This window comes from Aythya fuligula, chromosome 8, assembly GCF_009819795.1.
Source record: "Aythya fuligula isolate bAytFul2 chromosome 8, bAytFul2.pri, whole genome shotgun sequence".
In the NCBI taxonomy this organism is placed as follows: domain Eukaryota; kingdom Metazoa; phylum Chordata; class Aves; order Anseriformes; family Anatidae; genus Aythya; species Aythya fuligula.
This window is the reverse complement of record NC_045566.1, coordinates 10,633,782-10,646,750: the sequence shown is the minus strand read 5'-3', so window position 1 is coordinate 10,646,750 and position 12,969 is coordinate 10,633,782. Positions and strand designations below refer to the sequence as shown.

The following is a 12,969-nucleotide window of genomic DNA, read 5'->3' as shown; positions in this document are numbered from 1 at the left end:
ACACGGCTTGTGGCCAAAACCCTCACAGCTGGTGCAGAGCCTGAGGACAGCACCCGGTGCCCACCAGGGCTGGGCTGTCAGCAGGAGGCTGCACAGAGACCCCGTTTCTCCATCCCTCTCCTGCCCAGACTCGTCCCTGTCTGTTCTTGGACCCGGAGCACCAGAGGTCCCCTCCATCCCCAGTGCGCACCAGCACCAGCGGTGCGAGCAGGGTAGGTCAGGCAGCCGGTTCTCCTCGGGTGACTCATTCTGCCAAGCAAGGCATTCACCATATTTCAGGGCTTTTGGTTTGTATGAGAAAAAAGCCAGGGTGCACGAAGGTTTCTTTGTGAGCTGGTCTGCAGGCACTGGAGGGGATCCCCTGCTTGCTCACGCTCTATTTTGACATGTAAAAAAAAAAAAAGAAAGAAAGCTGAGAGAAAAATATTTTTAATTAAAAAATATATATATATTTGTATGGTGGAAAACAGGCAATTAAACAAAATATTTTGTCATGGTTTAAAGACAAAAAACTGAAGACCCCCCTGGTCCATCCCACCCAGCCCTGGCTGCCCGCAGCGAGCTGGCAGTGCCCGGGCCCTGCAGGAGGCAGCTCCCCCCGCTTCGCCTCCTCCTTCGCCCCCAGTGCCTTCGGCCAGGAGTTGGGGATGGGGACGGGGGACACATGGGGCCACCGTGCCCACGTGCCGCTGGCCCCATGGGGCCGTGCCCGCCCCAGCACCGCTGCCTGGCCCGGCCTGGCTCTGGCCGTGGCTCCGGCGTGGTTTTGCTGCTGCGTTTGCTCGCAGGGTTATCTGCTCCGGAGCTCGTGTTGGTTTTGGCATGCAGCGCCGGGACCACACCTACTATTTAAATACCACAGCCAAGGGCTCTGAGGGAGGAAAAAAAAAAAAAAAAAAAAAAGAAAGAAAACGACTATGAAATATTTGTTGCGGTTTGGAGATACATACACGCACACACAACACAAACACAGCAGCCCGGCACCAGATCGCTGGCAGCCGAGGAAGGAAGACTTGGGCTATGATTGTCTTCAAAACCACCCTGGCGGCAGAGTTTGCTGAAGGGAAACCCTTTGGGCCAAAATTAGCCCCTGCCACATGCCAAGCCAGAGCCTGCTCTCACCCGGGCCGGGGAAGCCGGGGCCAGGGAGCTGCGCCAGCCCTTCCCGGGTGGCTGCCGGGGGGCCGGGGAGCGGGCGGATGGAAATCCCCGGGGAGGCAGCCCTCCTGGGGACAGGGGAGGGGTCCCTCCACCGTGCCTTGGAAGAGCAGGTCCTGTCCTGGATGTGCCCATGGGGGAGGCTGTGTCACCTCCAGCACGTTCCTGCTGGGGGATGGGGATGGCTTGGGGCTGGTGGGGACAAAACGGGCACTGAGCGGCCCAGGGAGGGCTGGCAATGCAGAGGATGGGTGCCCCATGGGATCGGGTGGGGAGGGGACAGAAACCAGCCTGGCTTTGGGACTGGGGACCCCAAGGGCACGTGGGACAAGGCTGGGTGGTCCTGGCAATGTGGTGGTGGATGGGATGTGGTGCTGCTTACAGCTCGCCCCTGCTCGGCTCACCCTGTGTGGCTGTGCCGCTGCGGGCAGCTGGGCCGGCCGGAGCAGGTGGATTACCGCCACCTTCCTTTCCCTGGGCTCCTTCCCGGAGAAGTTTTCCTGATGATCTCACTGGATGCACATTTCTAAATTGTTTGCTAGATTGTTTCATCATCGGAGGTCAATTAAAGAGAAGGCAAGTTCCTGTCGCTCCGCTCCTAACCCCTTCGCTGCCAGAGCCCCAGAACAAAAGGAGGAATTGGGCTTGGGCTCGGGCAGCTTGTATTCCCATTCGATTGCTTCCAGTGAGAGCAGGTCTATTTTGGAGCCAGCCTTCCCAGGGGACCAGCTCGCCGGCGCAGCAGCGTGAGCGAAAAAAAAAATAAATAAAAAAATCCACCCTTTTGTCACTGCAAACCTATTTACTAACAGGGAGGCTGGGTAATTAAACACCACTTCCCGAAGCACAGCCACACAGCTTTACGAGCAGCGCTGGCCGAGGATGCGCTTTCGCTCCTTCGTCCCCCGGGGCTGTCCTGTCCCCGTGTCCGTGTGTCCGTGTGTCTGTCCCTGGTCCCTGATGCTCCCCCGTGTCCGGCGGCTGGCGGCGGTGCCGGTGACTCCGGGCGGTGCCCGTTCGCTCAGCCCCGTGCCACACCTCCCGTCGGAAAGTTATTGCCGTGCCGCCGCCGCGGAGCCCCGCGTGGCGCAGCCACACCTGCGCTGTGCCGGGGTGGCGCTGGGCTGGGGAACGTCGTGTCCCCACAGCGGGCAGGAGGGGTGAGCACCGGGATCCTCTTCTGCACTTTCCCTGGCTTGGCGTGTGCATGGGAAAGGGAGGTTAGAAGGAAAGCACGGGGTAGTTGGAGGCTGAATCCCTTACAGCATTGCCAGGGATGAGGGATGGAGGCTGGGCAGAATAGAGTGGCTGAGATTGGGTTATTCAAAAATGTGAAATTATTTGGAAATGGTCTGAAATTGCTCGTACGTGATGTGTAGCTATCAGAGCCCAGCCTGAGAGGTCACAGCACGCAAGCCCTGAGCCACGCGGCCGTGCCCTTCCCACAACCAGCAATGCCCGTGGCAAAACTCCCAGCACAACCTGCTGGCACTGCGTGCTGGGGCTTCTTCTTGGAGATTAAAACAGAGAAGTCGGGGAAAAATATCCTCCCTTCCTCCCGGCCTTCCCTGTTTATCACCAAGAAGCAGAAAACGGCAATCCCCCCTTTTCCCCCAGGCACTGCTGGGGTGCCACAGCTCCTCTTTGCCACTCTTTTTGGTGGCAGCCCCAAGGAACGGCTCCTTGTGGCGGTGCTGGGAGGCAGGATGTGGCCCCGTGAGCACCCCAGCTCACACGTGAGGATGTCACTGGGAGGTGTGAGGATGTCACTGCGAGGGCTGGCTGGATGTCTCGAGCTTGTCCTGTCGACAACGTGGTGCCTCGTGGCTCGGGACATCTCCCGGCACCCTCCAGGTGTGACGTCCCCTCCGAGCGCCCAGCGGCCAGGGGAAGACCCCGTCCATCGCTGGCCCCCGCGGCTCCACGCAGGGCCTGGTGCTTTCAGCTTTCCTGTACCAGTGAAAGTTAAGCCGTGGAGGAAAAACGTTGCTGTATGTTATAGAGGAAGAGAGGTAAAAAGGGCAGGAAATTTGCACCATGTCCATTTCCCCTTGGCCCTGGGCCGCTGCTCATTCCGGATTTGGGATTTGCGTAGGCAGAGTTAAAAATAACAGGGGTATATAAAGAAAGGCTCGCAAGGCTGTGCTGGCCCCATAACAGCCAGCCCAGCAGCCCCAGCCGACAGGGCACGGCCAGGGCTCGGGCCGGGAGCGGGCGGAGATCAAAGCGGGATGCGGGATGCGGGATGCGGGATGCGGGGTGTGGGATGCGGGGTTTGGGATGTGATCTGTGGTTCAGTGGGGCAGGAGCGTGTGCTGAGAGCAGTGGGCACCCAGCTCTGGCAGCTGCAGGACCTGGCGATCTGTAGGGCTGGTGGCTCTGCCCCCATACCCGCCGGGTCACCCCTGGGGTGCGCTGGCACTCAGGGAGCACCCAAGGGAGACAGGGACGTGAGTGCTCCTGCGGACAGACATCTCCCCCGAGCCCTGTCCCCCCACAACATCAGCTTTGTGGTGACACTGGGAGGGACCTGAACCAGCTGCCCCAGCCGGGGGGGCACAGAGGGGGGACCCGCAGTGGTGCTGAGGCACTGACACCCCCCAGACCCCCAGTCCCGGTCGTGCGCCCCGGTGCTCCCCGGGCCGGGGCAGGCAGGGCGGACACGGCAGCTCGCTGGGCCGGTGCAAACGAATCTGCCCTCTGTGCCCTGATAACATTGTGTTTGTTGCGGAGCGGGAAGAGCCTGCCAGCGCACGATAAGAGCAGATGACTTTATTCTGGACCTGCTCCGGATTGAATTATGCTTTAATTTCATTTTCGGTTCCTCTTTTCTTTCCAGGAGGGGAAGGGGGCTTGGGGGAGATGGGGGGTAGGTCTGGGGGCTCCCGGACCCTTCCCCAGGCAGCCCAGCCCCAGGCAGGGGGGAGGACAGGCAGCAACACCCAGCCAGGTCCGCGTTGTGCTCTCAGGAAGCCTCCACGTGTCCCACCAGCCCGGGGTGCTCCGCTGCGTGCGTCCCCACGGCACCTCCCCATGGGACCCCTCCTGTGCCCTGGGGGCTCCGGGTTTGCCTCCCACCGAGACAGAAGCTCCCTGGGCTGTGACGCTGGGGCTGGTGCTATAGGGGCTCTGGGGTTCCCCATAGGAGAGGGGGCACTTTGGATGCCCCAAATGTCCCTGGGTTTGCCCCAGCCCCCAGCCCCAGCTGGCGGGCACTAGGGGGGACGCAGTGCCGCTGTCATCCAGCACCGGGTGTTTTCTCTGGTAGGGGACTCCCCTGCGTCTCCCGAGGTCTCTCACGGCAATCTGGGCACCGATGCCATCTCTGGCAGTGCCACCAGCCCCCTGCGCCCGCCAGCACCCCCCCCGCTGCCATCCGTCCTGCTGGGACTTGCCAGGAGCAGGGATAACCCTTAACCCTTTCCTCCTGGGCCATCGCCTCGGCGCGCAGCCCTCCCCACCCGCTGTTTGCTCTCCCGCTGAGCTGCTGTTTGATCTTGTCTGATGCCATCTACTTTTACAGCCTGCTGCAGCGGCGCGAGAGATAATTCGCGTTTCCTAAACGGGCTTCTGTCAACAGCGGGCTGCGCGCACGCCGTCTGCCTCCGGCCGAGCCCGTTCGCCTCCGACCAGCCCCAGCAGAGGCTCCCGGCACACAAAGCCCTCCCGTGCCCTTGTCCTTGCTCCCCGTGCCGTCAGTCCCCGTGGTGTTGGTTTTTGGGCATGCTGCTGCTCCCCTCCATGCTGTCCCTCCTGCCAGAGCATAAGCACCGAGGGTTTCCTGGGGAATACCTCGCATTTGGAAGAAATATTGGCTGTAAAAATGAGCCCGATCTGCTGGCGACACCTCTCTCAAAATACGCCAGCGCTGCACGGATGCAGCCAGCAAAACTGCCTGGAAAGGGGGAAAACCAAGTGGACCTGGTGCCCGTCTGCTCTCACTTATCTGTAAAAGTCTGGGGCAGGAACTGCCTCGCTATTAATTATTATTTGGGCAAGAAACAAATAATGGGATTAGCTGGCAACTTAAATAAGCTGCTCTGGGGGCCAGGCTAGCAGGGATTTCAGGTGATGCCCACACACTTCTTGGTTTCCCCAGTTCAGAGGCAGCTTTTTCGGAGGAAGAGCTGCGCAGCCCGTGCGTTTCGACCCGTTGGGTGGCATTGCCAAACCTGCTGCCTCGCCAGGCTGAGCCCCAGCGCGTGCTCTGGAAATGAGGGCAGGGATTCTTGGTAAAAGGGGGAAGATTTAAATCGTTGTTGTTCCACTGGATTACTGAAATAATTTATTGCAACGCTCCACCCTTATAATTAAAGCGCGGTGATGAAAGCAACTGGTAGGGTGGCTTTGGATCCAGCAGCAGAGCGTGTGTGTGTGTGTGTGTGCGCGCCTCACCTTCGGTGTTTATATTTGTTTTTTTTTAAATCGACTTCTCGCTTCTGAATAGCAAAGGGCAGCAGCCTGAGTTCTTAGAAAGGTATCTGGGGATGGAAAGCCCCAGAAAGCAGGGAGACGGTCTCAGGGAGATAAGGGCTATTGCTTCTGGACAAACGCAACAGTAACCGGGCCATTCCTGGTACTGCCTGGAGGGAGGCCAAGCGGAGGAGGTCTCCCAGCGGGACCGGGACGGCACAGAGCCCCCCGAGGAGGCTGCCTGGTGCCCGGTTTCCCCGTGCCGTGTGTCCGTGTGCCCGCTCAATGTCAGGGAGGGGGGACCCCCTGCTCCCTGAGCAGCCCCCGCTGTGGGAAGCTCTCAGGTGGACAGCACCGTGCGGGGGCTCCATGGGGTGGGCAGGGTGGCACCGCAGCCCCCTGCCCTCCGTGGCAGGGCACAGGGGGCTCGGCTGTGCTGCGGGTCCCAAGGCAAGGCAGGCAAACGTCCCGTGGGGGCTGCGGGGCGAGATGAAGCGAGGCAGGCAGGGTGCCAGCCCCCCGCTGGTTATCTCTGCTCGCACACGCACCCTGCGCGCGGCCAGATGGGAGCTGCTGCGCTCTGGGCTGCTGATTGCCCCGCCGACGGCACCGGCACGGGGGGACACGGCCTCACCGACGCCGTTACATGAAGCGGGCGGCACGGGGGGCACAGCACCCCGCAGCGCTGCCTCCCACCCCAGCGCCGGCACCCATCGTGGTGGCTCCTTTGCTTGGTGTTTTTTGGCACGACCACTGTGCCCAGCTCGCCGGCCCGGGCACCCGCTCGTGTCCACGCACAGCAGCTTGGAACAGCCAGTGGGGTGTGGGTACCTCCTGTGGGGCAGGGACACCCCAGCCTTTGCGCTCCCTGCTCACCCCATGGGCAGCACATGGAGAGCCCCCAGGGACCCAAACCAGCACCCTGGTGGCCCGCACTGTCCTGGGACCCCCACCCCGGGACCCCCCTGTTCCCACAGCGGGGCAGGGACCCCCCCACCTCGCCGTGCTCTCCGGGCACCGGCAACCGGGCAGGGACCGGGGCATGGATAGGGACCGGGACTGGGGACACGGGCACGGATAGGGACCGGGTCTGGGACCCCCTACCCGGTCCCGTCGGGGCACCCCCACGGGGAGGCGTGGCTAAACATGAGGGGGGCGTGCCCACAGCCCTGCCCAAGCCAATGGGGAGGCCAGGCGGTGAATATCAATGCGCGGCGGGCCAATGGGGGCGCAGCCATGCTGTTAACAGCTTAGGGGCGCGGGGCGGCGCAGAGCAGCGCTGCCGCCGCCGCGGGGAGCGGAGCCGGGCCCCGCGCACCGCGCTGCCCCCAGCCCGCTCCGGCCCCCTCCCGGTGCCCGGTCCCGGCCCGCCATGGCGGCGGCCGTGGACGAGAGCGCCCTGCCCTCCATCTCCACCTTCGCCAACCTGCTGCCGCTGGAGGAGCGCCCGGCCGATATGCTCCACGTAAGCACCGGGGAAAGGGGCGGGGGGTGGGTGGGGGGCACCGGGTGGGTGGGGGGCACCGGGCTCGGTGCTCAGCCCCACCGCCGAGCCCCCTTCCAGCCGTCGGAGGGCGCCCCGGGGGTGGCGGTGCCGCCCCGTCGGAGGGGTTTGGGGTCCCGGTGCCCCGGGCAGGGGGGGGCTGCAGCCGGCCCTGACGCCCCTCTCCCCGCAGAGGATGCTGCAGCAGGACGGCCCCGCCGCCGTGAAGCGGGAGGAGGACGACTTGGGGAAGTTCGTGGATTTGGATTTCATCCTGGCGCACACCAGCAGCGGCGGGCAGGGACCGCCCGGCCCCAACTACCCCCTGCCCGAGACCCCGGAGAGCTGCGGCACCACGTACGACAGCGACGGCTCCTACCCGACTCCGGGCAAGTTCCCGGCTCCTTACCCCGAGGGCCAGGGCCACAGCTACGTGGCCGAGCTGCTCACCCCGGACCTGCCCGGCCACTGCGACCTGCAGCGGAGGGAGTACACGGAGCTGCGGGTGCCCGGCGGCCCCCACCACCATCACCACCACCACCACCCGCCCCTCCACCCGGCCCTGAGCCGCCCGCTGCCCCTGGACCCCTCGCAGCCCTTCGGACCCCGCATCAAGAAGGAGCAGCCCGAGGAGCGAGCCTGCATGCTGGGGATGCCCGGTGGCGACTACCTGGGGCCGGGCGGCGGCGAGCACAAGCCCCCCCGCATGGCGCCGGGCCCGGTGCCGGGGCCACCGCTGCCTTACCCGGGCTTCGCCCACGGCCGTCTGGCTCCCCCCGAGGAGCCTCTGCCCGGCACCGACCCCCACCTCCTGGCCGACCTGCCGCCCCATTACGCCGTGGCCCCGCACCGCTACGCGCCCCACTTCGCCCCCCAGCCGCCGCCGCAGTTTCATGGACACTTCAGTGTTTTCAGGGAGCCCCTCAAGGGGCCGGGGCCGGGCCCGGGGGGGCTGCCGGGGTTGCTGGTCACACCGCCCAACTCTCCGGTGCTGGAGTATTTCCCAGCCGGGGCCCCCCCCGAGGACTGCAAGCCCAAGCGCGGCCGCCGCTCCTGGGCGCGCAAGCGGACGGCGACCCACAACTGTGAATACCCGGGCTGCGGCAAGACCTACACCAAGAGCTCCCACCTCAAGGCGCACATGCGGACACACACGGGTAAGGAAAGCCCCGAGGGGGCGGCAGGGGTCGGGGCGGGCTCGGGATGCGCGTGGAGAGGGGCCGGGGGACCGCGGTGCGGGGCGGGCGCAGCCCCGGAGCAGTGCGGTGGGAGCGGGGTTGGAGGCACCGGGGACGCCCGCGGGGTCCCTGCTGTAGGGGAGCTCCGAGGGGGCGTCCTGCTGTCGGTTTGGGTGTGTTTGAGCGAGCCCCCAGCCCAGTGAGGTGTTTGTGGGGTCCCAGTGGTGGGGCCGGGCTGTGGTGGGCAGTGAAGATCAGGGAGACCCCGCAGCCTGCACTGGGGGCAGGGGTGCTCAGGACCCCGTGTTGGGGCAGGGCAGGAGTGCACAGGGATCAGGGCACGCAGTGAGATGTCCCCCGGGGTATAGGGTTCCCTGAACGACCGCATGGCCAAGCCCCGCAGCTGGGCTGAGGACGAACGGGGAGGGGGCCCCAGGGTGGGCTGGGGGTACTGGTGCAGCCCCCCAGCGGAGCTGGGCTGCGGTACACGGTGAGGGTGAGGATCTGCAGCTGGGACGGGCAGGGGAGCAGCCACAGCTTGAAGCCGGGCAGAGACACATGGAGAGGGGGTGCGCAGGGCCCCATGGTGGCACGGGGGCACGCAGGGTAGCAGTGGGGAAAGCGACAAGATGGGGGACAAAAGGGGGTCAGGTGAAAATGGGAGTCAGGGGAAGGTGCGTGGCATAGGAGTGGTGGGCAGGGATCCCTCAAAAAGCAGGGGAGGGCAGGGGGACACGGGTGAAGGCCTGTGGAGGGTCGGGACCCCCCCCCATGTGCCCGCTGACCCCCCTCTCTCCCCCGCAGGCGAGAAGCCCTACCACTGCACCTGGGAAGGCTGTGGCTGGAAGTTCGCCCGCTCCGACGAGCTGACCCGCCACTACCGCAAGCACACGGGGCACCGGCCCTTCCAGTGCCACCTCTGCGAGCGGGCTTTCTCCCGCTCCGACCACCTCGCCCTCCACATGAAGCGGCACATGTGAGCCGTGCTCGGCCTCCCCCCTGCCCCAGGAGCAGCTCCTCACGGTGTAAATAGCGTCGGGCCGGTGCTGGGGAGCAGCCCAGCCCCTCTCCGCTTGTAGCTGATAACTCCTCTTCTCCTCCTGCCCCCGCTGTTGGAGCTGGGCTCGGCTGCGTGCTGGGGAAGGAAGGGCTGCTTTTTGGGGTGGAGGTGTGGGGAGCAGGGCTGCGGGGAGCGTCTCCTGCCCGGGAGCCACTGGAGGGTCTGGTGCAGCAGGGGTCTGTCCCCAGAGCTCCTAGCTTGTATTTGGCAACAGCTTTAAAAATTAAAAAACAAAAAAATCCTCCCTGATCCTGGCACCGGGGACTGTGGTGGCTGACAGTGGCCGAGCTCCTGCTGGGGACCTGTGTCCCGTGGCTCTGCTCTGCTTGGTTGTGGCCTTCAGAACAAACCTCCTGGCCCCAAAGCCCCGAGAGGATAAGGTGAGGGTGGGATCTGATCATGGCTCATGGGTGGAAAGGTTTGCAGGGGTCGGCAGCGCGGTGTCACCTCGCACAGGGAGCGAGGGATGCTCCCGATACCAGCTTGGGACCCTGCTGGGTGGTCCCGTCCCGGCTGATCCCACAGTTCTGCGCCTGGGAGCCCAAAAGTGGCTCTCATCTCATGGTCTGCTTTAATTTGTTTTGTTCTTCCCCTCAGGATGACACCAGGTACTGCTGCAGCTGCCTTCCCCATGCTGCTTTTTTTTAAACTTAGTGTGTAAAGGACAGTGAGTCCAGCTATGAATGCCCAGGTCTCTGCTATACTTGAAACTTTCTTAGAGGGAAAAAAGAGAACTCAAAAGAAAATGAGTCTTTTTATGTGCAGCTTCTGCAAAGCGAGTTGTAAATTAAACAAAGCAGTAATATATAATGTTTCTGTTTTTTAATATATTTTTTTTCTTCCGGCTGGGAACACAGGAGAGTCTCGGCTTTGGGAAGTGCACTGTTCCCGTCTGTGTATATTGTTAATTAACATTTCTCTGCTTGGGCACGTTAGGTCTCTCGCACTCCGAAATGTTACTTTTCTTTATATGCAAACTGTTGAAATATTGTGATCTGCTGTATAATAAATAAACAAGATGTAAACTTGAAAGAGCCAGGAGAGTTTACTTTAAAGCTTTCTTCTAAGAGGAGTGGGTGAGGCTGGGCTCGCTTGTCAGTAAATATTTACATCGATGTTCATTTCTGCTTAAGTTAGCTGCGGAGGATCGATGGGGGAACGCCCAAGCCTCGGCATCCGAGCGGCATCTCCTGTGCAACAGCTCTTGAGTCACCCCACTTCCCCGTGCCTCAGTTTCCCTAATCTGCAGATGGGGCAATTGCGGCACAGGGATGGCGTGACCGGTCCTGCGGTGAGTCACTGCCGAGGGGAATGGCAGCCGAAACCTTACGGCAGCCTCACCGGCTCCGGCACCTTCCCTCTGTGCTCTGTCCCGCTGTCCCCAGCAGCAGGAGCCGTGTGGCACCGGCCGTGCTGTCCCCAGCAGAAGGTGGGTGCTGGCCACCCGGCCCCGTGCGCTGTCCCTGCTGTCCCCCCCTTGGCGCTCAGGTGCTGAGGCTTCCTGGCGCTAATGGGGGTGACTCAGCAGCAGCGTGCTGGCAGGTCCCGAGCTCAGCGAGCAGGTCTGGCTCCATCCCGGCCTCCCTCCCTCCCACGGCTGATTACCCGTGATGCACGCAGCCCTCCGAAGGCCGGGGCTTGCCCGGACCTGATGCCGTGTTGGGAGCGCACGCTGCGGGCTGCGCGGTGCCCTGGCCCCCAGCATCACCCTGCCCGGGGTGGTGGCATCCTCCTGGGGCTCCTGGAAATTGGTTGGGGCTGGGCTGTGGTCCTGGAATAGGGCTGGGCTCATCCCGCTCCTTCCCCGTTTCCCGCTGGTGGCTGCGGTGAGCTGGGCTGGAGGAAAGTGGAGAATGGCAGAGAGGGGAGAGGCTCTCCTGGGGTCTGCCCCGGGCTGGTGGGGTGCCACCAGGAGGGTGGCAGCCAGTTTTTAGGGCTTTGCATCTTGCCCGCAGGCATGGGACCACGGGGCTCCATATGCAGGTGTCACCGATCCACTTGTCCTTTCTGCAGCCGCCTCCGCCCTCTGCTTGCCCCAGTTTCTGAGGGGTGTGCGTGTGGACGTGACCGTGCCAGGACACTGGGGACCCACCACGGGGCACTGGGCACATCTTGCTGCTGGGACCCCTGTGCCCAAGGGCAAGGGTCTGACACCAGCGGGACACCCGGAGCAAAGTGCCAGGGCTGCTGCCTCTTCCCCAGAGACTTGTTTGAAATGTCACATGGAGGGAGAGGGAAAGGTGTGGGCTGTTTGAATTAGCGATGAGTCAGGCTGGCAAAGCCAGATGGGGAGAGAGTGCGTGCCTGCGTGTTTGTGTGCATATAAGTAATCTCTGGCTTTGTGTTTTTATTATGATTATTATTTTTATTTCCAGGGGAACGATGAATTTCTCCAACCATCCTGTCCCACTGGAAAGGCTGGCTCTGCTGTCCTGTCCTCCCCGAGCATCCTGGGAGCCGGAGTGACAGTCCGCGGCTGTTTTGAGGCTGGGCTGTGAGATCAGAGCACAAACCAGTTCTTCCTCGCCTTTCATCATCGCTGCACTGGGGCGGGAGCGGGGCCTGGCTCCGTGCTCACTGCTGCTGCCTCGCACGGGGCCGAGAATGGGGCTGGGGGTGCTGGGGCTCCCGTGCCGTGGGTGAGCTCCTACGGGCACCGGTATGGCCGGGAGCCTCACCGGGGCGAGGAGTGGCCGCAGTGGAAACGGCAATTACACCTAATTTGTTGTTAATAAAAAACACCCTCTCCCAATTGCCTGGCCAAGATGCACTGACCGTTGGAGAAGGGAGTCCGGTCCTTTCCCTGGCAAAACCTGCCCTGCAAAGTGATGAGGGCAGCAAGAAAACAGCCTCGGGAGCGCTGAGAAATGCTTTTTTTGGCAGGCGGGTGCTGGGGAAGGCAGGGTTGGGGCACGATTCTTGCCAGGTGAGCTGGAGAGCGCTTTGCCCTGGCCTGGCAGGGGCACGTGGGTCCCAAAACACTCCGGTAAAGCAGGTGGGAGCCTGCTTTGCAGGAGACGTGGCACCAACACTGCATCCTGCTGCCCCAGGATGGTCCCGAGAGGGGCAGGGTGCTGGGGTAAAGGGGCAGGGCAACACCACGGTGCCCATGCTGGGCCATTATCCCCCCCCCAACCTCCACCCTGGGCACCCTTTCTCCCAAACCTGGGCTCAGGCTGGCCAAGGCCCCCAGGACTGTGGTAGAAGGCAAAACTGAGGTCCCTGACCCTCCTGCCCCAACCTTATGGCCCAGCCAAGCTGGGGCAGCCCAGCGGGGAAGGAAGCAGTGAGACATGGAGCAACAGGGCCCAGCACAAGGCTGAGTCACGGCCACAGCGTGGCCAGCTCCGTGCAGTCACCTGCTGGCAGGATTGGGCCCCAGGGAGGGTCATGGCTGTAGGGGGGAGCTCCTTCATCAGGAGAAGGGGTCACGGGTCTGGGGAGATGGGACAGGGATGCTGCATGTGGGATGGGGCCCAGGTGCTTCAGGATCAGGGGGGATGCTGTGGGCAGCGAGGTGATGCAGACCCATGGTGGTTTTACTCTTATTTCACCTCCTGGGAACGGAGCAAAGGAAAGACACTCCCGGGGCTGGCGTCCCGTCCCCACCATGGGGGAAAATCCAGCAGCCGGCCCCCGCATCCCCGCTGCCGGGCCGTGGGGTGGGCCAGGCGCCG

The 12,969-nt window shown here is 63.1% G+C and overlaps 1 protein-coding gene across 1 annotated transcript; it reads left to right on the top strand.

Moving 5' to 3' along the window:
- Positions 1–6,943: 6,943 nt before the first annotated feature.
- On the top strand, positions 6,944–9,250 carry LOC116492205 (Krueppel-like factor 2). Its single transcript, XM_032192770.1, has 3 exons — positions 6,944–7,036; positions 7,248–8,211; positions 9,037–9,250. The coding sequence occupies exons 1-3, from the start codon at positions 6,944–6,946 to the stop codon at positions 9,210–9,212; spliced, it is 1,233 nt and encodes a 410-aa protein (XP_032048661.1). The 3' UTR covers positions 9,213–9,250.
- The last annotated feature ends 3,719 nt before the right edge of the window (positions 9,251–12,969 follow it).

What these genes read in the sequence shown, in the direction of transcription:
- LOC116492205 (XM_032192770.1), top strand. Translation starts at nt 6,944, where the DNA reads ATGGCGGCGGCCGTGGACGAGAGCGCCCTGCCCTCCATCTCCACCTTC. An exon ending in GCCCGGCCGATATGCTCCAC is followed by an intron (nt 7,037 to 7,247) that starts GTAAGCACCGGG and finishes CTCTCCCCGCAG; the next exon opens with AGGATGCTGCAGCAGGACGG. An exon ending in GCACATGCGGACACACACGG is followed by an intron (nt 8,212 to 9,036) that starts GTAAGGAAAGCC and finishes TCTCCCCCGCAG; the next exon opens with GCGAGAAGCCCTACCACTGC.